At 53.7% G+C, this 21,119-nt stretch overlaps 2 protein-coding genes across 2 annotated transcripts in view; one reads left to right on the top strand and one right to left on the bottom strand.

Moving 5' to 3' along the window:
- KCTD19 (potassium channel tetramerization domain containing 19) overlaps positions 1–13,714 on the top strand; it is a 31,688-nt gene extending 17,974 nt beyond the window's left edge. Inside the window, exons 4-16 of the mRNA XM_059905114.1 lie at positions 247–438; positions 1,679–1,810; positions 3,668–3,878; positions 5,422–5,582; positions 6,851–6,954; positions 7,432–7,574; positions 7,769–7,852; positions 8,124–8,238; positions 8,635–9,262; positions 11,578–11,769; positions 11,947–12,101; positions 12,433–12,534; positions 13,463–13,714. Of these exons, the coding sequence (XP_059761097.1) occupies positions 247–438; positions 1,679–1,810; positions 3,668–3,878; positions 5,422–5,582; positions 6,851–6,954; positions 7,432–7,574; positions 7,769–7,852; positions 8,124–8,238; positions 8,635–9,262; positions 11,578–11,769; positions 11,947–12,101; positions 12,433–12,534; positions 13,463–13,576 (2,333 nt within the window). The 3' untranslated portion in view covers positions 13,577–13,714. The remainder of the gene's footprint in view (positions 1–246; positions 439–1,678; positions 1,811–3,667; positions 3,879–5,421; positions 5,583–6,850; positions 6,955–7,431; positions 7,575–7,768; positions 7,853–8,123; positions 8,239–8,634; positions 9,263–11,577; positions 11,770–11,946; positions 12,102–12,432; positions 12,535–13,462) is intronic.
- A 126-nt stretch (positions 13,715–13,840) lies between these two features.
- On the bottom strand, positions 13,841–21,119 carry PLEKHG4 (pleckstrin homology and RhoGEF domain containing G4). Its single transcript, XM_059904335.1, has 21 exons — positions 20,615–21,119; positions 20,377–20,472; positions 20,178–20,301; positions 19,997–20,090; positions 19,839–19,913; positions 19,638–19,754; positions 19,382–19,480; positions 19,140–19,288; positions 18,849–18,987; positions 18,638–18,754; positions 18,282–18,464; positions 17,524–18,026; positions 17,202–17,448; positions 16,391–16,480; positions 16,086–16,307; positions 15,823–15,993; positions 15,571–15,748; positions 15,078–15,194; positions 14,695–14,931; positions 14,492–14,607; positions 13,841–14,320 (listed from the first exon to the last, which is right to left on the bottom strand). The coding sequence occupies exons 1-21, from the start codon at positions 21,117–21,119 to the stop codon at positions 14,315–14,317; spliced, it is 3,585 nt and encodes a 1,194-aa protein (XP_059760318.1). The 3' UTR covers positions 13,841–14,314.

Genomic DNA, 21,119 nt, shown 5'->3' with positions numbered 1-21,119 from the left:
CATGTCCCACTGCCCTTCACTGCAGAAAAACTAGATTTCCATGCCCTGCTCCCCACCACACTTCTGCCAAACCTAGGGTTACATCTGAAAAGAGTGAGTGAGAAGAAGGAGGTATCTGGCAGGGACCATCTCTGGGGTGATCTCTTCAGCTTCCTCTGGGGCCCCTGGGTCAGTGAGAGCCCTGCCCACTTCTGAGAGCCCTGGCCTCTGGGAGGTGGTGACACCCCTCTGCACGTCCTCCTCCAGGCCTACATGATAAGGCACCTTTGGGACTTATGGATACACCACTGTTAGACACAGAAGAGGAAGTGCACTACTGCTTCCTGCCCCTAGACCTAGTGGCCAAGTATCCAAGCCTGGTAACTGAAGACAATCTGCTGTGGCTGGCTAAAACCGTGGCCCTCATCGAGTGCGAGTGCAGCGAGTTCCGCTTCATTGGTGATTGCTCTATCCGGGGGGGGGGGGGGGGGTTGGGGGGGGAGGGGGGGGAGGTGGCGGCAGGCTGATAGGACCCATCCACCCCTCCTAACCCCACACCCCTTGGAGGCCCAGCTTGGGGCTTAGGGCCTCAGGAGCTTCCCTGGGCAGAGCTGGTGGAAGCATGACAGAGCCTTCCTGGAAGCAAATGGATTCTCAGCATTAGACTCCCACTAGCCTCAGGGCTATTTTATTCCCTGTTCATTTTGGAATGGCCTGGGTGTAAAAGGGCACTGGAAACTAGCTGCAGTGGTGTCACGGGCCACAAGAGTTGGTGTAAAGGGCAAGACCCTGAGCTGGACTCCAAACTACTTATCTCTCTGCCTTTATGTATCCAACTGGGCTCTAGACCTCAGTTCCTCTCACCATAAAATGAGGGAATAGGGTTGTTTCAAAGGATGGTCCCTTCCTCCTCTCACTTCCACTAAACTCAGGATAAAAGGGAAGAAGGGTGGATGGTGAAAGGTTCCCCAGAATCATTGTAGAATTGTCCACCTGAGCTAGTGGCTTAAGGAGGGATGAGATCTTCAAGCCTGGACAGAAGAGAGCCTCCCTCCTCCACCAGGACAGGCTCTGGTGGGGTGTGAACTGAACTGATTCCAAGATGCTGCTGCTGGCTATATGAATAGGGCAGGAAACACCCAAATTGTACTGGGGACCAAATGCCTGGAACCCCAGCCTTTCATAGTCACAGTCACCTGGAAAGTTGTCTATAATGTGCTTCTGAATCTCCAAGTTGATTCACATAGGACAGTAGCGTTGGCTCCATCTCTGCCTCCCACACTGCAGTCCAGGCAGGGACAAACTGCAAGAGCCACCTGCCAACCCAGGCTCGGCCAGGCCCTTCCTCTCTAAGCGGCAAGACAACTCCCTCTTTTGGAATGACCTGCTCTTGGGCCAAGACTCACAGGGTAAGTCTCAGGGCCAGTGTGCTCACCAGGAAGGCCTGGCTTGGGAGCCCCAGGCCAGGCCATGGGAAGCCACACCCACGGACTCAGACACAGGAAAACAAAGTAATTTGGGGTTTTTCACCTTGAAAACCACAGACTGAAAGCTAATCTAACCAGGTATGTTTAGAAATTGTTTTGGAATAAGGAGCGCCTAGGATAAGTTGTAGCACCAAAAACCTGCCAAAACCTGGACCTACAATTAGATCAGAAATAACCTTGTTAACCCATTTTGTTTCCCTTTGTTTTTCAAGTGAATTTTCTCCGCTCACAGAAGATTTTACTACCAGATAATTTCTCCAACATCGATGTGTTAGAAGCAGAAGTGGCAATTCTGGAAATACCTGAGCTCAGTGAAGCTGTGAGGTTGTACCGAATGAACACGGGTATGTCACCAGGGGAACCTTGCCCTCCCCTTGACATCCTGGGGCATTCTGGGCTTTAGCCAGAAAAGCCAAAAACAAACATCTTTCCTCCCGCAACCACTTCGGGCTTTGGGTGGTGGTAAGAGAAGTGGGTGTTTTGGCTGACTTGGAATCTGAGAAGAGAAATTTCAGTCTGAAACCCAGTGTGCCCTCTGTCTGCTCAGTCTTGCCACTGACCTGTAGGTAGCTCAGCCCAGCCTGGGTGGGGAAACCGGGCCAGAGTGTCCAGGGGAGGGAAGTTGGGCCTGAGGCCCGGCTTCCCAAGGTCAGGGGAGGTCTGCCCTGCTTGTGGATGTGTCAAGCAACTGGGAACTTGTAACTAACCCCTACCTGCCACTCCCATCCTTCCTCTTCCAGGCATAGCTGGAGGGCGTGGGAAATTCCCCATAGGACTTCAGTTAGCCCACACACACCCCAGTTCCTTTGTCCCCCCTACTTCAAATCCCTGGCTGCTGTGCCTGTTTCTGCCTGCTCCTGACACTTCCTGACCCTGGTCCAGGCCTTCAAGTTCCCGGCCCAACCTCATTCCAATTTGTTCCTCATATTTTTTATTTGCCTTTAACCATCCCATTTCCCAAATCCTGCATGTCTATGGAAGCTACTGTGCATGTTGCAGGAGCTAGCTACCTTAGTGTGGCCTCAGCTGGCATTCTGAGAATATATAGAACTGTCTTGCACATGTGAAGTTTGGCCTGCGTGTCACCAGGTATTTATTCCATGGGAACCAGACTTTCCCTACTTCTGGCCAGCTCTCCCAGACTCCTCCCCAGGCAAGTGGCATCCTATCCTATTTGGGGGTAGTGGCATCCTGCTGCAGGTCTCAGGAGCCTGTCTTGGGATCTTACAACCCACTTCAAAGGGTGTAAGTTCAAACCTCTCCCCCAAAGACTTCTGTTCCTTCAGAGAACATGGGTCAGAGAGATGAGTAGAGTGGTGCATGCTGCACAAGAGCTATGTGACGTTGGAAGGGAAGCATGCCTGTGGACGGGCTCTGTAAGCCATAAAGCAGCCCCCAAACACAAAGCATGTTTTTTGTCTTTTATAAAGCACCATAACTAAGGGAAACAGCTCTCGTAGCCTTGGAGGTAGAGGTGCTCTCAAATCTCAGCTGTGCCCCACCTAGCTTTGCTATTTGGGGCAAGGTTCTTAACTGGCCTCTCAGGACACAGTTTCCTCATCTGTGATAAGAGGAGAGTACTACCCCTCTTGTAGGGTTGGAGATGACCCATGAAAATCACCTGGCAGCTTGCCACTGGCCCACTGTTGCCACTGGAACAGGGTCCTGTAGACTGTGTATTGTGCCCACTGCAGGAGAAAAAGGTTTCACCCATGAGCCTGCAATACAAATATCCAACCTGAAAGTAACACTACACAGTGTGTCTCCGGGGAAAATTCTGCCCAAGAGTGATAGGGACTGTGAATCCGGGAAGCCTGTAATGCACATTAGGTTCTATGCTATGGTTGTCATTCTTTACCCATGGATAATTAGAGCAGAGCTTGGAACTAAGGGAAATTCCTGCAGAGGCTGGGCCAGATGGCTGTTATTCTGAAATTCAAATGTTAGTGATACAGCTAATTAATCTACCCCCCATACCCACCCCGACTCTCAACAAATAGTTTTGACCTCTAAACCTGACTGAATATAAGAAAAACTATACTGATTTCGAGCAGATCCAGATTTGGCTGTGCAAGGAAATAAGCTCCCTCAAAGTCTCTTTAGTTACTGATTTAAGGCAGCAGTAGGAAGCAAGACCCAAAGCTTCCAATACAGTTATGACCATGAGGGATCTAGGAGTCACCCCTTTCTCTCTGGCACAGGTGGCTGTTCCCGGACCTCCTGTCCTCCTCCAAGCCCTGGGAAGGGGGGCCGTGCAGCAGGCCTAGAGTCTGTGAAGCCACTGTACGTGATGGCCCTGGGTCTGCTTGTCAAGTACCCAGACTCCGCACTGGGACAGCTCCGCATCGAGAGCACTCTGGATGGAAGTAGACTGTACATCACTGGGAACGGGGTCCTCTTCCAGCACGTTAAGTAAGGCCATCCTCAGAGCACAGCTTGGTCCCACTCAGGCTGAGCTTTACCTTTCTCGAGGAACCAACCTGGGGCCCTGCCCATGAGCCAGAGAAAGTAGTGTCCTTGGGGACAAACTGATCATTTTAGCCACTCCTACTACCCACACCAGCACCACCAAATTTGGGCCTCAGAGGAGAGGCCTGGTGCCAAGGTATAAGGTTCCCAAGGTTCAAAGGTCTCACACTGTTTCATATTACCATCCTCTGTAATTCATTGCTCTGGTTCTAGCCCTGTGCTAGGTCTGAGGTGACCAGGCCAGTCACAACACTTAGGGTGCTGGATAGTCCCCCTCCTTCAAAGGTCCTCCCCACAACCCTTGGGAGGCTCTCTGACACACAGAAAGTCAGAGCCAGGGGTGAGCCCCCCCCCCCAAGAAGCAAGGCAAGGCAGGCTTCCTGGAGGAGGTGATACCTGGCCTCTGCCTTGCGGGATGAACTCAGAATGTTCCCATTAGTGCAGGGGCATGGATTCTAATCCTGTTTTTTAAATTAATTTAATTAATTCGTTAATTTATTTATTTATTTATTTATGGCTGTGTTGGGTCTTCATTGCTGTGCACGGGCTTTCTCTAGTTGTGGCGGGAGGGGACTACTCTTCGTTGCAGTACATGGGCTTCTCATTGCGGTGGCTTCTCTTGTGGAGCACCTGCTCTACGCACGCGGGCTTCAGTAGTTGTGGTGCACGGGCTTCAGTAGTTGTGGCTCGCGGGCTCTAGAGCACAGGCTCAGTAGTTGTGATGCATGGGCTTAGTTGCTCCGTGGCATGTGGGATCTTCCTGGACCAGGGCTCGAACCTGTGTCTCCTGCATTGGCAGGTGGATTCTTAACCACTGCACCACCAGGGAAGCCCCTAATCCTGTTTTATAGAAAGGTAAACAGGTTCGGAGTAGAGCAACTCTCTTAGGCTCACAAAATACACTGGTACCAAAACTAAAGATAGAAGTGGGTTTTCCTGAGCACCTGGGGAGAGGGTCAGCCAACCCCAAACACTGTCTTACCCCAAAACTGTCATTTGTGGCCCACACCATCCATCTCTCCCAGAGATGTCCCACCCCTGATGTCACAGGGCACAGAGGGCAAAGACAGGTGCCTTTGGAGGTGGGGGGTTTCCTGGGCATACAAGGTATCAGTAATCTCCCAAACCGTGACAGGCTGCCACATAGTGACTGAGATGTCTTGGGCAGATATTTATGGGGGCAAAAATGGAGTGACTGGGCCCTGGCCTGGATTCTGGAACCTGAGACGGGCTTGGAGGCTTGCAATTAGTCAATTTAGAGGGCTTTGCTGAAATAGGTCAAGCTCAGCTCCAAAAGGGTGAGCCTATGTGTCCAAGTATACCCCCCTATGAGACATCACCAGAAACCAGTTAAGGAAACGATGTTAGTGGCCACAGGCTTGAGTTAGTGTTAGGGCAAGACATTCTAGACATGGAAGGTTGACAGGCTGGACTCCCTTGGGGTGCAGTGCTGAGGCTCTCTGTGACAGGCCTTTCCTCTGGGCAGGAACTGGCTGGGGACTTGCCGGCTGCCCCTGACTGAGACCATTTCTGAGGTGTACGAGCTCTGTGCCTTCCTGGACAAGAGGGACATCACCTATGAGCCAATGAAAGTGGCTCTGAAGACTCATCTGGAGCCGAGGACTCTGGCACCCATGGATGTGCTCAGTAAATAAAGAAGCTTCTCAGTTTGAATTCAACATCAGAGGAGGGTCTAGGGGATCACAGAGGAAAGATAAGGCTGGCTAGAACCAGGAACTGTAGATGGAACAGAAAAGGAAAGCTAGACTAACATCTGTGGGTTTCACCTAAAAGGAAACTTTCATGTTAGGTGACCCCTCCCCACCCCAAGCCCACAGGTAGCCTCAAGTAGTCCAGGCTGAGCAGTGCAGACTGACCCAGTTGGGGGCCACATGGGACCCCAAGGGCATGCCTGCTGTGGCTCTGGGAGCCGATGCTATGCCCATTTGGTCCTCGCAGCCATCCAGGGAAGAATGATCCCTGGGTCCATTTAACAAAAGAAGCAGAGGCTCAGGGAGGTAACTTGCTTATATTAGTAGATCGTGTTCAAGCTGGGATTTAAATCTGAGTCTAAAGCCAATGTTGTTTCACCAGCTGCCTGTAACTGTTTCCTAACAAAAAGTGTTTTAGATCAATTTATGCTATATTACTATCATTCAGCAACATTCAGTACGTATTTGAGCACCTACCATATACCAGGACAGTAGATAACACTAGAGGTACAGAAGAGAGCAAAACAGACCCAGTTTCTATCTTCATGAGGTTCACAATCTAATTATATACCTCTTGGTTATATCATCTATTTATATATCCTTCATTCATTACAAAGCTCATTAGAAACTGGTTCTTAATACAGAACAAAGCCTAAATCTAGTCACCCCAGGAAAAGGGTCATGAGTTCATCTTCCCAGAATAAAGCCCCATTCTCCAGACATGCCTCGAGGCTTGGTCTCTGTAGAAGTGACAGTGATTTGATGAGAAGCTGGCTCTATGATATTTGCCAAACCATAAGCACAAACATACAGAGGGACTCCTAGCTCCGGTCTGAGTGGCCATGTGGAAAATTACACACCCAGCCAGAAACCAGAAGCAGTTAGCAAGGTAGGTAGAAAGGTACATCAGCCAAGCTTTCTTGGGAGAGGTGGGTCAGGGGAAGAACAGCAGTGCCCTTGGGGTTGGTGGCCCTCCCCTAACCCAGAGTCACCAGCTGACCCTCCAAGCTGCTGTTCTAAACCCACCTTGACACCCAGGAAACCATATGGTGAGCCACAGGGAAGGCCTGAGGAGCAGAAAAGGTTGATGTCAGGGATTTCTGCTGCTTCTCAGACTAGGCAACAGAATATGTGGGCTAATGGGTAATGGACAAAATTTCCCTTCTGGCCACGTGATGTGTTCCCTCTCATTGGTTTCCTTAGATGAGGAGTGGATGGCAGAAATCACTGTGTATTCCCCCCAACAGATCGTCAAAGTTTATGTTGGAAGCCACTGGTATGCAACCACCCTGCAGACCCTGCTGAAGGTACTGCTGGCCCGAGGCTGCCCTCCTCTCCTTTTGGCTTCTGCGGCTGAGAAGAATCTGTCACCTGACCCTCACACAGCCTTCAGCACCTGATTAAAACAAGGACCTTCCCTCTGCTCCATGGCCCAAAGTGCTTTTATTGTATGAGCAGCATTCTGGGAAGGCCTTTAGGAGTTTGGGTAGGGATGAGGCCAGTGTGAGGGGCCTGGACTGAGCAGGACATAGGGTGAGGTTCCAGATGCCTCAAGAGAGTGGTCTAGGAGCCAGCAAAGCTTGAAGGAGAGATGATGTGCTTCTCCCTACATGCTCTGCTCCTCATTATGGCTCCTTGTGGCCAACAAGATAGGGAGATGGAAATCCCAAAGCCTCTGCTCTAGAATGGTTAGGAAAACGAAGAGAAGGCTGACCTTCCCCTTAATAAGGACGTAGCCCTTTAACTAACAGACTAAAAAGAGTCTGGTGTCCAACCCTTTGCAGTATCCAGAACTGCTGTCCAACCCTCAGAGAGTGTACTGGATCACATATGGACAGACCCTGCTGATCCACGGGGATGGCCAAATGTTTCGACACATTCTCAACTTCCTGAGACTTGGAAAACTATTTTTACCATCTGAATTTAAGTGAGTGAAGGAAGGAAATCATATAATGAAACCCCATCCCTCTTCAAGAAGGAAATTTGAGTTTGTAGCCTTCAGGGAGATTATATTATTTCCAACATGTGAACTGCTGTTCAAGGCAGCAGCTCTGGAGGCTTATAACCCCACCCACACTCCCACTCCAGATGCCCAGTGCGACATCTCCTTGTCATTTGCAGGGAATGGCCCCTCCTCTGCCAGGAGGTGGAGGAATACCACATCCCATCCCTCTCAGAAGCCCTTATCCAATGTGAGGCATACAAGTAAGGAAACTGCTCCTGACACCATGTTCTAAAGTTTGAACCTTTATATTCCTCTTGGGAATCCTGTCCTAAGTCTCACCTCCCAGTAGGACCTGTTCTCCTTAGGGTTAAGGGGGTGGAGCAGGCCCAGGATTGGGCAGGGACCTAAGCAAAACCCTTTTAAGCCCCTTCTCCCCTGCTGTCTAGAGTTAACTCCCAGCCAAAGGGCAGACGTGGTCGATGGACTAGTGGAAGCTTCTGCTTACTAACCAAACCCTCTTGGAGTCTGCAGGTCATGGATCCAGGAGAAAGAATCTGGAAATGAAGAAGTTTTTCCCATCAGAAGGCTGCACGTGGTGACAGAAGGGCCAGGGTCACTGGTGGAGTTCAGTAGAGATGCCAAAGAAGTAAGTCCCAGCATTTTTTGGTTTGGTGTTGTCCTGAAAGAACACCAGCACAGGGCTCAGAGGGCAGACTGCTACTGAGGAGCATGGCAAAATGAAAGAGCCGGGCCTACATGGCTCCTGGCACAGTGACTGGTTTCTGAACCTTGAGGGAGACACAAGGAAATGCTGGCTGCCTGTGGCCTGGGATGCTGGTATGTCCCTTTGGCGTGTGAAAGGACCCTGGGCTGGTACCACCCCCACTCAGACTGAGCAAATCTCAAATGTAAGACCCATGTGGGGGATGGGATTGTTCTGGGTAAGCAAGTGAAGTCTTAGAGACCCAGCTTATGAGATCTTGGGTAAGGCTTCGATGTGGAAGCACAATATGCCCAGAGCTGCTGTGCCCTCCCTCTCCAGACCACAGCTTGCATGCCTATGGAGTTCCAAGACTGCAATGACAGGACTCCACGGAACAAGGCCAAGGGGACCCTGGCCAGGTCCAGCCAGACAGAGGAGGCTGAGCAGTACTTCCGGATAATCCAGGTGTCCCTATGCCGAGGTGCCAAGAGGGCGGGTAATCCCAGCACATACTCACACTGTCCTGGCCTATGTGCCAACCCTAGACACTGGGGGGCCCACCCTGAGAGTCCTCCCAAGAAGAAGTGCACCACAGTCAACCTCACACAGAAATCTGAAAGCAAAGACCCTCCTGTCACCCCCATGCAAAAACTCATCTCCCTGGTAAGGGAATGGGACATGGTCAATTGCAAACAATGGGAATTCCAGCCACTGCCAGCCCCCCGGAGCAGCTCCTTGGAGGAAGCCACCCTGCAGCTCCCCTCAGGAAGTGAGGCTGTTTCCCAGCCCAGCACCTCAGCTTCCTGGAAAGGCCATTACACAGCCTCAGAGAAGGACCCAGGCCCACAGGCAGGGGCTGGAGCTGGAACCAAAGACAAGGGGCCAGAGCCAACCTTTAAGCCATACTTCCCCATGAAAAGAGCTGTCACCTTGAAGGACTGGGGCAAGCAGAGGCCAAAGGAGAGAGGTGAGTCCTGTCCCATCCTTGACCTAATTCTCATTTACAACAGAGAAGGCAAACCTTGGCCAAGACCACAGAGCGAGTCAGTGATTAAGGGGGACTAGAGCTCTGCACTCACTGATGCCAAGCAGAAGACCCAGAAATGACAGGCGCACTGGCATGACTTGGGGGCTTGAGAAACTACTTGAGGCATATGGGAGGAAGTGCCTATAAAGTGATAGGAGCACAGAGAAGGGTTGGGGGCTGAGGAGTCAGCAGGGGAAAGAAGGAGAAGCCTTGGGTGCTTGAGGAAACACAAGTCATGGGTCTAGCAGCTGGAGACCAGGCTTCACATGAAGTGATAAAGAGATAAGGCTGAAGACATAAGAAAATCAGGACAGGTCTTGTGGGTCAGATTCAGGACCTAGCAGTTTGTTCTGATCCTAAGGGGAGTGGACAGCCACTGAAGCATTCTAAACAAGGAAGCAAGCAGTCAGGTGTGCATTTAGAAAGTTTGTTCCAGGGCAGAGGAAATGCAGCAGCAGAGGATACGTGTTAGAAATGCCAAGATCATTCTAGATGAAACAAGTTAGGCAGTTGGAAGAAGCAGGAAAGTATCAGGCCAAGGAGGGGGCAGGTTTCTGGTTTGGGTGATTGCAGGGGGGTGGATGGTTACTGAGGCAGGAAGGAGAAGAAAAGGAGTAGGACTTGGGGAAGAGGACACATTGCATGTGAGGTACTGATGGACACCCAAAGGGAGAAGTCCAGAAGACAGGAGGGTATATGGGGACCGGGCTGAATAGACAGGTGTGTGTGTAGTGGGGAAGTGTGGAGCAGCCCAGGGAAGTGAGCTGAGAACTGCTATGATGGACTGTTTCCTCTGCTCCTTCAAAGTCCTTCCTACAGTATTCTGTCATTTTCCCTTTTAGCGGCTCGGGCCCTGCTTGGAGGGGTCTTCTTGGGCCCCACCTGTGAGTCCCAAGTTGGTTTCTTAAGCGTATTCTTTTTTTTTTTTTTAATTAATTTGTTTTATTTTTGGCTGTGCTGGTCTTCGTTGCTGCACACGGGCTTTCTCTAGCTGCGGCAAGCAGGTGCTACTCTTTTTTTTTTTTTAATTTTATTTATTTTTGGCTGTGTTGGGTCTTCGTTTCTATGCGAGGGCTTTCTCTAGTTGCGGCAAGCGGGGGCCACTCTTCATCGCGGTGCGCGGGCCTCTCATTATCACAGCCTCTCTTGTTGCGGAGCACAGGCTCCAGACGCGCAGGCTCAGCAATTGTGGCTCACGGGCCCAGTTGCTCCGCGGCATGTGGGATCTTCCCAGACCAGGGCTCGAACCCGCGTCCCCTGCGTTGGCAGGCAGACTCTCAACCACTGCGCCACCAGGGAAGCCCCAGGGGCTACTCTTAATTGCAGTGTGCAGGCTTCTCATTGCGGGGGCTTCTCTTGTTGCGGAGCATGGGCTCTAGGCCTGTGGGCTTCAGGAGTTGCAGCACGCGGGCTCAGTAGTTGTGGCTTGAGGGCTCTAGAGCACAGGCTCAGTAGTTGTAGCGCACGGGCTTAGCTGCTCCGCGGCATGTGGGATCTTCCCAGAACAGGGATTGAACCCATGTCTCCTGTATGCGCAGGCAGATTCTTTTTTTTTTAAAATAAATTTATGTATTATTTATTTATTTATTTTTGGCTGCGTTGGGTCTTCATTGCTGTGCACGGGCTTTCTCTAGTTGTGGCGAGCAGGGGCTACTCTTCGTTGCAGTGCATGGGCTTCTCATTGCGGTGGCTTCTCTTGTTGCGGAGCACGGGCTCTAGGCACGTGGGCTTCAGTAGTTGTGGCTCGAGGGCTCTAGAGCGCAGGCGCAGTAGTTGTGGCACGTGGGCTTAGCTGCTCTGCGGCACGTGGGATCTTCCCGGAGCAGGGATCAAACCTGTGTCCCCTGCATTGGCAGGCAGATTCTTAACCACTGTGCCACCAGGGAAGTCCCTCAAGCATATTCTTCAGAGTGGACATGCATCAGCAACTCCCCACAAAAGCTCCTCTCATAATTGTACAAAGATTTCCAGTCCCCAGCTGGGTTGTTATCAGCTCTATTTACTACCAGTCCTAGTTCAACAGAGGATTTGGAAAGTTCCTTGGAGTTCTGAAATTCAGGATTTGGCTTGCAATGATTCAAGGGCAATGGAGAGAGGAGAGCCAGAACATGCCCCTGCCAGCCCAGCGTACCACTCCTGAGAAGCTGGAGGCAAAGGCTCATGACTGACTGTACTGGTCTGTTGCCAGAGGTCTCCTCCCTGCTTGGGCTCTGAGATGGCTTAAGGAGAGCCCTCCCCTCATGTTGTTTTCACAGAAAGTCCTGCCCCTGAGCAGTCTCTGCCTGAGGCCAGTCAGGTGGACAGCACAGGGGTCATCCTCAAAGTGACCCACCCCCCCGTGGTGGGTAGTGATGGCTCCTGCATGTTCTTTGAGGACAGCATCATCTATACCACACAGATGGACAACCTCAGGCACATGCCACCCACAGCCAGCCCCCAGCCCCAAGGTAAGGCTCTGGAGCCATGCCTGGCCCTGCACTTCCTCGCGGAGATGCCTGAGCCCCCACCCAGGGTACTTCAGGGATACAGTCTCCCTTGGAAGCCCTACACCTCTCCCTTACTCCGGGCTGGCTCTAAGGCTCTAGCCGTGGCAGATGTGGCCACATCCACTCTCTTCTCCACAGAGGTGACTTTCCTGAGTTTCTCTCTGTCCTGGGAAGAGATGTTTTACGCACAGAAATGTCACCGCTTCCTGACTGACATCATTCTGGATTCCATCAGGCAAAAGGACCCCAAAGCCATCACAGCCAAGGTGGTCTCCCTGGCCAACCGGCTGTGGGTACGTGTGATAGGCCTCAGGCCCTGTTCCTTCTCCACTGTCCCCTTGCCTCCACAGTAAGTAGGCAAGGCGAGAGGAAGCAAGCCAAGATGGGGTCAGGGGAGTAAGGGGAAGAGGTCAGGGACAGAAGGGCAGGGACAGGGAGACAGGGCAGCAGCATCTGGGCCAAGCCTTGGCCAAGAGGTAGTTTGAAGTGACAGTACCCTCTGACCTCTGCGGCTCCTGCAGGCCCAGGGAAGCCCCTGCTGTGCATCCCACTCTGAAGGGCTGGGAGCAAATGTGTGTCACACTGCTGCCCCCAGCCCTGCCTGACTGTGGGCTCTTCTGGCAGACCCTGAACATCAGCCCCAAGCAGTTTGTGGTGGACTTGCTGGCCATCACTGGCTTCAAGGATGACCGGTACACCCAGGAACATCTGTACAGCTGGGTGGAGGTGAGGGCCACCTGCACCCCACTGGGAATGGCAACCCTCCAGATGCCTCAGATGGACACTGTCTTGCTGCATGAGGGCCAGGCCAGTGCTGCCCAGAAGGCAAGACAGGCAACTAGACCTCTAGTCCCTGGTCCCAGGGAGGGAGGAACAATGGATGAAATTAACCTGTCTAGAGTGGTCAAAATGCAGTATTCAGGCCACTGGTTTTTGTAGTTTTCCTCCCATGTTACCAATTTAGCCTTCATCACTAACAACCCTGACTATACTCAGGGAAGCACATCATATGAGCTCAAGGTTTTGGGGTGCTGAAATCAGAGAAACTACTGGGAGTCAGATAGATGTTTTCAATGACTGATACCAACTTCACCTACTCAGCCATGATGTCAATACTTTTGTACATTCCTTTTACACTTAAGCTGCTTTAAAGCAGTTTTTACAAAGAAAAGGAAAATGTTCAATAAGGGCAAAGGAATGACTCAGGTTTTTTGTTTTTTGATTCCTTAAAATAATTTTAGGATTCACATTTTTAACATTGTAGGTGAAAAAGATGTAGCTAATTTTTCATTAATCTGGCATTTCTGTAATCAAGTACATTACTATAACACCTTTCACTATAAACACAAAAGTGCCAAGTTACTATCCTATGCCTAGTCTGTTGAGTGGAAAGTGAAGTCAGCATCTACGACTAGAAAGTGGAAAACCAGTGGCAGGAAACATGCACTTTTGGCCCTCTATTCATTCTGTCGTGTTCCCTGGTAGCCACTCCAAACCACAGGTCTGTGAGACGCCTTTAGGCAGAAGTGAGCTCAATAGCATCAGGTGGCCTTGCCTTGACCCTGCCCCCACCCAGATAGGAGGACCCCATCCACACAGCCAGAGTAAGCACCCAGCCAGGAAGTCAGGAATAAGACCAGCCTTTTCCTTCCAGCTCACGCTGCCTTTCGCCAGGAAATATGGCCACTGTGTGGACCTGCTCATCCAGAGGGGCCTGTCGAGGTCTGTCTCTTACTCTCTCCTGAGCAAGTATTTACAAGATGGCTAAGGTGCCCAGAAAAGCTGCCCCACAAACACCCCATCCCATCGCCAAGGTTCATTTTAACCGGGGATGTCCCCAGAATGTGTGTGCCCATCCAAGGGTGTGTTAGTTTATTTTTTATTATAAACAAAGAATAAGTCACAAGTCAAGGGTCTGGACTCCATCTCTGACACACCAAAGACCTTACAACCAGTGAAATAATCTTAAACTGAAAGCTATTCAAAAAGCTTTGAATCAGTATAACCAAACTGACCCAGGAAAGAAGGGGCTGGGCCTGGGGAGCCAGGGCAGGCAAGAGTAAGAGTCCAACAGGGATGAGCTTGGCTTTGAGACCAGGGGTTGGGAAGCAGTGGCTAGGAACCCACCTGTATTCCTACTGAGGGGTGGGGCAGCCCAGTCACTAGATGTCCCACCACCCTACAGCATAGAAACAAACACCCACCCTCTGTTCTGGGTGGGAACAACTGGGGTGGGAGCTGGAGATGGGGACAGGAAAAGGGGACATGAGGCCAGGGGCCCAGAATCAGGGTGCTCATTTAGGCTCTGCAACCAGCATCCCCTGGAGAGGTCCCTGCTGATCTCTCCAATGACACAGACATCAGAAAGGGTAGTCCACAGGGCTGTGCATGTAGGCTGGAGGCGACCCAGGTGCCACCCATGGCCTGGTCATAGCAGATCCCGAGAGAGGTGATGTTCCTTGGATCTAGCAACTCCTGGATCCACTGCCCACCTTCAAGCCCAGGCTCAGACCTGTGGTGCAAAGCTAGGCATGAACATGTATTTCCCTGGCTCGGGGTCCAGGTGGGGTCTCTGAGGAATGGCTCTGACCTACCACCCCCATTTCCACCTAAAAGCAAGGCAGCCATAGGCCCAGGCAGGGCTGAGAAAGGGCTGGTGGGTATAAGGCTAAATAGCACTCACATAGGACAAGTCCTCCAGGCCCCTGCCCAGGGCCTGCCCTGACACACAGCTGCTGTCCGAACCACTGGAGCCACTGGCTGACGGGCACTGGGAGGAGACCTCTGAGTCCTCAGGAGCTAAGAAGGGAGACTGGGTGAGCTGTCAGCAGAGGAGGCCCAGACCCCAAGCCATGCCCTCCTGCCTCTGGCCAAGCCCAGACCTACTCAAAGATGGCTGGCTGCCCAGCTCAGCTTCAGTCTCCAGTACTGCTTCCTCTGGGAAGCTGGTGGAATACAGGGGCCAGCGGACGCCCAGAACAGCTGGGTCTCTGTACAGATGCAGGTTGAGGGACCCCAGTACAGAGCAAGAAGCAGCGTCTCCAGAAAGGGAGCTTGAGGCCCCCAGGTAAGGGCTGTCATAGTCAAATGGGGCCACAGCAATGGAGGCCCGAGAGCGAACTTCTGTATGAGAAAGAGGGTCAGGTTGGGACAGGCCAGAGCCCAGCTGGGCCGAGGTCCTGAGGGGAGCGCAGGCTAGGGCTGACAGAGGTCCATGTTGCCGCCTGTGCAGCTCTCCTCACCCCAACCCCCTGCAGCCTGCCTGCTACCTTGGCACTTCAGGATATAGTTGACGGTGCGGTCGTTGATAGCTTCTTTGCTGGGGGCGATGTCGTGGAAGGCCTTGTTCCCCACACCCAAGGACACCATCTCAGCCATGCGCACCTCTGGGTGGAGAGTGGACATCTGGACATGAGCCCAGCCCTTTATCACTCTTCCCCCTTATATTAGTCTCTCTTGTACACCCATAGCCTGCAGATTGTCCTGTGCGCTGAGCCTTTCCCAACAATCCCATAAGGTGTCATAATTCTCCTTTTAAAGATGAGGCCTCTGACACTCAGAGGTTAATACTGTGTGCACAGTCTGAGACTGACTGCAGGACTGCCTGACTTTGGAGTTCTTTCCCCTGCGCTGGCTGCTGCTAAGGGACCTTTTCCACCCTCCCAAGTATTTCCAGGTCCCTAGGCCCTCCTTGGGGCCCCTCTGGGACAATGTAAGCTCTCCAAGGAGGGGAGCGTGGGGTGAAATGGGGCAGGGACCCACCCCTGTTGTGGACAGCCTGCCTCCAGAGCAGGCGAGAGATGTCAGCTGTCCAAGCCTGCTTCGTGGCCAAGCTGGCAGCTTGTAGCACAAAGGTGTCCCTGGCCTTGCGACGGCGAAACCAGATCTCAAAGCGCAGGTTGCTATCCCCACAGCACTCAGTGAGGCCAAGGTCTGCCATCTGTGTGGCCAGGAAAGGAGCTTAGTGAGGCACTGGGGGTGCAGGGGGCAGAGGGAGGGGTTGGGTGGGCCTACCTTGAAGGAGCGCTTGTAGGCAAATGTGTCGATGCCTTTGGGTCCTCGGCGAGGCTTGCTGAAAAGCAACAGCTCTTCAAAGAGGAAAACACGACGCAGGGACTTGTGGCGCCCAGAGCGCACTGTGAACTCATCCTGTCGGACCAACTGCCCCTGTTCCTTGAGGTTGACCTGCCAAGTTGGGGCCCAGTGGGTGCCCAGCCTCTTCTGCCCCCTCCCTTCACACCCACTGCCCCTGCCCACCACAGCCTGTGATGACTTACGTCACAGCCCTGGATGGCATCCATGGCTAGCAAGTCATTGCCGTGTCGCAGCTGGAAGCGCACGAGGCTCTGGGCAGCCCGCAGGGCACTCAGCTCTGGCACGGTCCCCCCACAGGCCCGTGCCAGCTCCTGCAGCAGCAGTGCGTACTTGCTCATGCGCTGGATGGGCTTAAGCAGATAGGAGGCCAAGTCCAAGTGGTCCCCCAGTGCTTGCTGCTTGTCCTGCCAGGTGCGTAAGAGACCGTCAGGGAGCTTCAGGTTATTTGCTCCATCCCCCCTCCCACTACAGTCTCAGGCTCACCTACCCTGAAAAAGATGTGACCATAACTGGTCATCAGGGCATCGGAGCATGGTTTATTCTTGCTGTAGAGTGCGTACATCCCAAACTGCACCCTCTGCAAAGATACACAGCTTGGCCTGGTGCAAATGGGCCAGCGTCCAAGGGGGCCAAACCACTCTCAGTTTGGGAGGACCAAAATGCCTAAAGGTCCCAAGGAGGCCTCCCCACACAGAGCCAATGTGCCCTGCTTTGAATGACGGGTGATCTGGCAAGAGGCACTGTGCGGAGAGGGGCTTGCCCTCAGGCCCTCTGGGGAAGAAGTCCTGCATACAGCTCTGCTGCTCCCACAGCTCTGAGGGCAGTGCTCTAAGCTCACCTCACCTCGGACTACACCTTCCCTTGCTCACTATGCTATGCTACACTGACTTCTCTCTTCCTTGACCACTGGGCCTCTTTCCTGCCCAGGGCTTTGCACTTGGTCTTTCCTCTGGATGGAATGCTCTGACTGCAGCCCCTCCCTCTGGCCTTAGCTCAAACATCAGCTCCTCTAAGCAGCCTCTCTAACTGCTCTCTCTAAAGGGGATACCTCTGCCTTGCTGCTAACTCACAATCACCTATCTATCCCGATTTTTCCCTCCTAACCCAACTATAATATGGAATTATCTTTTTTACTTTTATGTCTCCTCTGCTAAACTAAAAGCACCCTGAAAAACAGGGACCGGTTGGTCCTGCTCATAGCTGTACCCATCATAGGGCCTGACCCCAAGCACATGCCCAATAGCTCTCTGTTGAACGTGGCAGAATCAGCCAGAGCCTGTGCGGCCTGTGGGGCTTACATGGCGCAGGAAGGCATAGGCCACCCGGGGTGGGTGCTGGGTACAGGCCTCCAGCTCACGCAAGAAGAAATGACGGTGGAAGTCCCGCAGCTTCTCCAGGTTGCCAAAGAGGTGGGCGCGCTGGCCACGGAGGCCCTGGGGCACATCAGGGCGATCCAGCTCAGGGAAGTAGTTCTCCATGGTGTAGTCAAGAGCATGGACATACTCCCGCTCTGTAGCCACCATCTCCGCCAGCACCAGCTGGAGTCTACCAGGTAGGTGGAATCAGGACCCAAGACATCTGCCCTGCCACACTGCCCTCCCCGCCCTGCTCACTACCTACCTGTTGGGACTCCTGGGTTCAGAGCTACCTGGTGGAGGCATGGTGGGGCATGACCCTGACTGGGCACCAACTCCAGCCTCTGGTCTGTGGCAGGCAGCCACAACGGCCTCATGGTGGCAGTGGTGGGCAGATTCTCTGAGACTCAGTCCCAGATTCCGATCAAGGCTGTATGCCTTCCTCAGGGGAGGGGTAGCAGGTACAGCCAGCAGCCGGCTGACACACAAGCTAGCTGTGCTACCTGTCAGTGGTGGCTTCAGAGCAGCTTCCAACTTCTGGTCCAGGGCCAGCCAGGTGTCCTGGCACCGCGCCCAGGCCCGGCGGCACTCCTGGCGGATACCCTCAGATCCCAGCCCTGTGGCTAGAGCCCACATCTTTCGGAAGTGGGCAGGAGGCAAGTCAGGATGCTTGGTCCAATGCAGCTGCAGCCGTTGCAGCACAACCCCTGGGCGTTCCTGTTCCAGCTCTGCCAACACCCGCTGCCCCTCCTCAGCCCACGTCAAGGCCTGCAACACCAAGGCCAGATAGGCATTGAGGAAGGATCCCACCGAGACTGCTGAGCCTTCTCCTCTACCTCCCCCCATCCCCACAGAATGTTGGCCCCAGGCTGCATCCTCAGTGGTAGGATTTTGGGGTCAGACTGAAGACAAGAAGGGAAAACAGGCAAGATATACAACAAAGCTCAAGCTGTCGTAGAGCTGAGCAGCCACCCCTCTGACTTCACTGACCACCTGGAGCCAGGGATGGGACCCCTCACCCACCTGCTTGAAGAACTGCAACAGCCTCTCAGCATCTGCCAGCTGCTGCCGCCGCTGTACTAAAGCCCTACAGAAGTCGGTCAACTGGGCTTGCAGGGTCAGAAAGCGGGCCCCAGAGGGGCCCAGTTCAGCCGCATCCCAGCCAACCAGTGGCTGCAGAAGTTTCTCCCCTCGCCTGACCTGCTCCTGGAGACAGAGACTGGGCTCAGCAAGCCCGGGCCTGGTAGTGCAGCCCGCGAGCCCAGGTCTTTTCCACAGATGTCTACATGTCCTCATCAGTCATTTCTGTGAAGACCTTCCCTCCACTCCCAACCCATTCCCCTCTCCCTCCGTGCTCAATGAACAAGTACTAAACTCACCTGGGCAATTCGGTCCAGGTCCCAAAAAGGGCCTTGGGCCTGAAGCAGCATGTCCAATGAGGGTTCCCTTGGCTCCTCAAGTGCTGGCCAACCCACCTGCTGTAGCCACACTTCAATCTGGAGGAGTACAAACAAAGAAAGGAGAACTGCTGTGGAGTGGGGGTGATGCTTGAGATTAGAGGTGACGCCCACCTGGGCGGATAGTTCTCACCTGGTGCAGCTCGCCCTCCTGGGCCTCCAGCATCTGGACCAACTCCAGTGCTTGTACTCGCTGGTTACTCTGCAGGGTCAGTTGGTGCAGCAATCCATCCACACGACCATACAGCTCCTCAACCTCGTCCACTGCAGGCCTGGTGCATGGTACATGTCTTAGCACCCCTGCTGAGTGCCTAGCTCCACTCCACCCTGTCCTAGGACCACAATCCTGGCTGGTTCTGAGCCAGCCACTGAGTCCTTGGCATGGGATATGGTGGGCTGGGGAAAGATCTGGGCTTCCACCTACCTGTAGTCTGGGCTCAGGGTCACCTCTGGAACCTCCTGCTTCAGCCGTGCCAGCTCCAAGGCTCCCTGGCACTGTAGCCATGCCAACCGAGGTGAGTCTAGCACATGCTGCATCAGGACCCGTGCCTGCCGCAGCAGCCGACCGACTTCCTGTGATTAAGGGCAACAGGCAGTGGAGGTGTGCGTGGGAGAAGAGGAAGAAGATAGGGAGCATTCGGGGAGGTGTTGAAAGGAGACACTCACCCCAGACTCCATGGGCTGGGGCACAGCCTTCATGCTCTCAGTGGCCCCCTGGAGCAGGGCACAAACCACCTGGCAGCTCTGCAGTAGGGTTTCCAGACGCTGTGAGCAGAGGCAGGCATGACCAGGGCAGTGCACAGTGCTAGTCCCAGGTATCTTGGATCCCAGGCCACTGCACTGCTCAAGCCAGCCCAGGGTAGCCTCCTCTGCTGGCCAGACTGCCTGCCTACCCACCCTATGCCCCACCCAGTGCACTGACCATCCGGAAGCCCAGCCAGGCCTGGTGGCAGTAAGGCAGGCCTCCTCCTAGTGAAGTGGGCAACCCCGAGGTGGAGATGTGGGTCAGCAGGGTCTGATGAGAGGACAGCTGCTCTAACTGCAGAAAAAGAAGGTGTAGTGGACTCAGGCCTGGTGGGGAAGCGCCCCACCTCCACCCTGGCCAAAATGGCCCAGTCCCTACCTGCAGCCCTGAAGGCACCTCCTGAGGCATCTTTCCCACTAGCAGCACCTGGTGCACCGACCCTGGGGCTGCTTCCTGCAAGGAATCTGAGCTCAGCCCTGCTCCCAACCCTATAAAAAGGGTTGGGGGGAAGAGGAGAGCTATAATCCTGTACTCACTTGCAGCTGGCTGAGCCCCCAGAAGAGGGAAGAGATTGGGGAACAAATTCGGGCGTCCACTAACACGGTCAGTCCCAGGGCCTGTACTTTGGGCCTAAAGGAGCAGGCTTTGATTCAGTATCTATTTCCACAACCCTACCATCCCCTTGCTCAGGTTCTGTCCCCCAACCTCCTCCCCAACCTGGGGATGCTTCGCAGGTAGAGCAGGAGGCGGATGAGTTCATGGCTGCTGCACTTGGGGTGAAGCCAGGCCGGGTTATGGGCACTCAGAAGCAGCACTGCCCGGCCTTCTACATCCCGAGTCCCTGTGCAGAGAAGGCAGTGAACACCTGCACAATCAAGTCACCCCACCTCTTCTGCCTCTAGTGTCTCCCAGTTACCTGGCAGGGCAGCCAGGCCACTGGCAAGCAGCTCCCAGGCGAGGTCTTGGGCCAGGAGGCAGCCAGTGGACTTAAGGAGCCTGGATCCGTTGGGGTCTTATGAAGGAAAATGGCTTGGGTCTACATTGGGCCATTTACCCAGAGAGCCCTACGTGAACTTGGGCTTTAGCCTGAGTAGAGTCAGAGGCCTCCCCACCTCCAGGTACCCTTACTCCCTTCCAAGACTTTCCTTCCTTACCTGCCTCCAGTAGCTCTGACGATGTCTCAGATAAAAGATCTCCGAGGTTCACAGGGTCACTGTCCAACCCTTCAGGGTCCAAGCTGATTGGCATTGCCCTGCCTGAAACTGAGTCCCCTGCCAAGCCTCCTCCTTGGCTGTCATTCTCATCCTGTGCCAGACTAAGGTGGGAGGACATTGGGCATAGGAGGATCTCCATTCCAGAGGAGGCTGGTTCCTCCCACTGGACTGAGGAACCTCCTAATACGCACCTCTGGCCATCCCCCGACCCATCTGCAACCTTCTGTCCTGGAGGTGACTGAAGCTCACCAGGCAGAGGGCTGCCCTGTAGCCCTTCCCCCTGGGCTGCCCCTGCTGGTGGGCTCGGAGGATTGGGGTTCTGCATCTGGGGAGCAGGTTCCCCCTCATCCCAGGCATCTCTGAAACTGCACACAGCAAACCTCCAGTCGGTGGCGTGGCCCTGGGAGGCTGAGGACTCATCCCCATCCTCCAGGGGCCCTTCCAT

Source organism: Balaenoptera ricei, chromosome 19, assembly GCF_028023285.1.
Source record: "Balaenoptera ricei isolate mBalRic1 chromosome 19, mBalRic1.hap2, whole genome shotgun sequence".
Taxonomy (NCBI): domain Eukaryota; kingdom Metazoa; phylum Chordata; class Mammalia; order Artiodactyla; family Balaenopteridae; genus Balaenoptera; species Balaenoptera ricei.
This window is presented reverse-complemented; position numbering and strand designations above follow the sequence as displayed.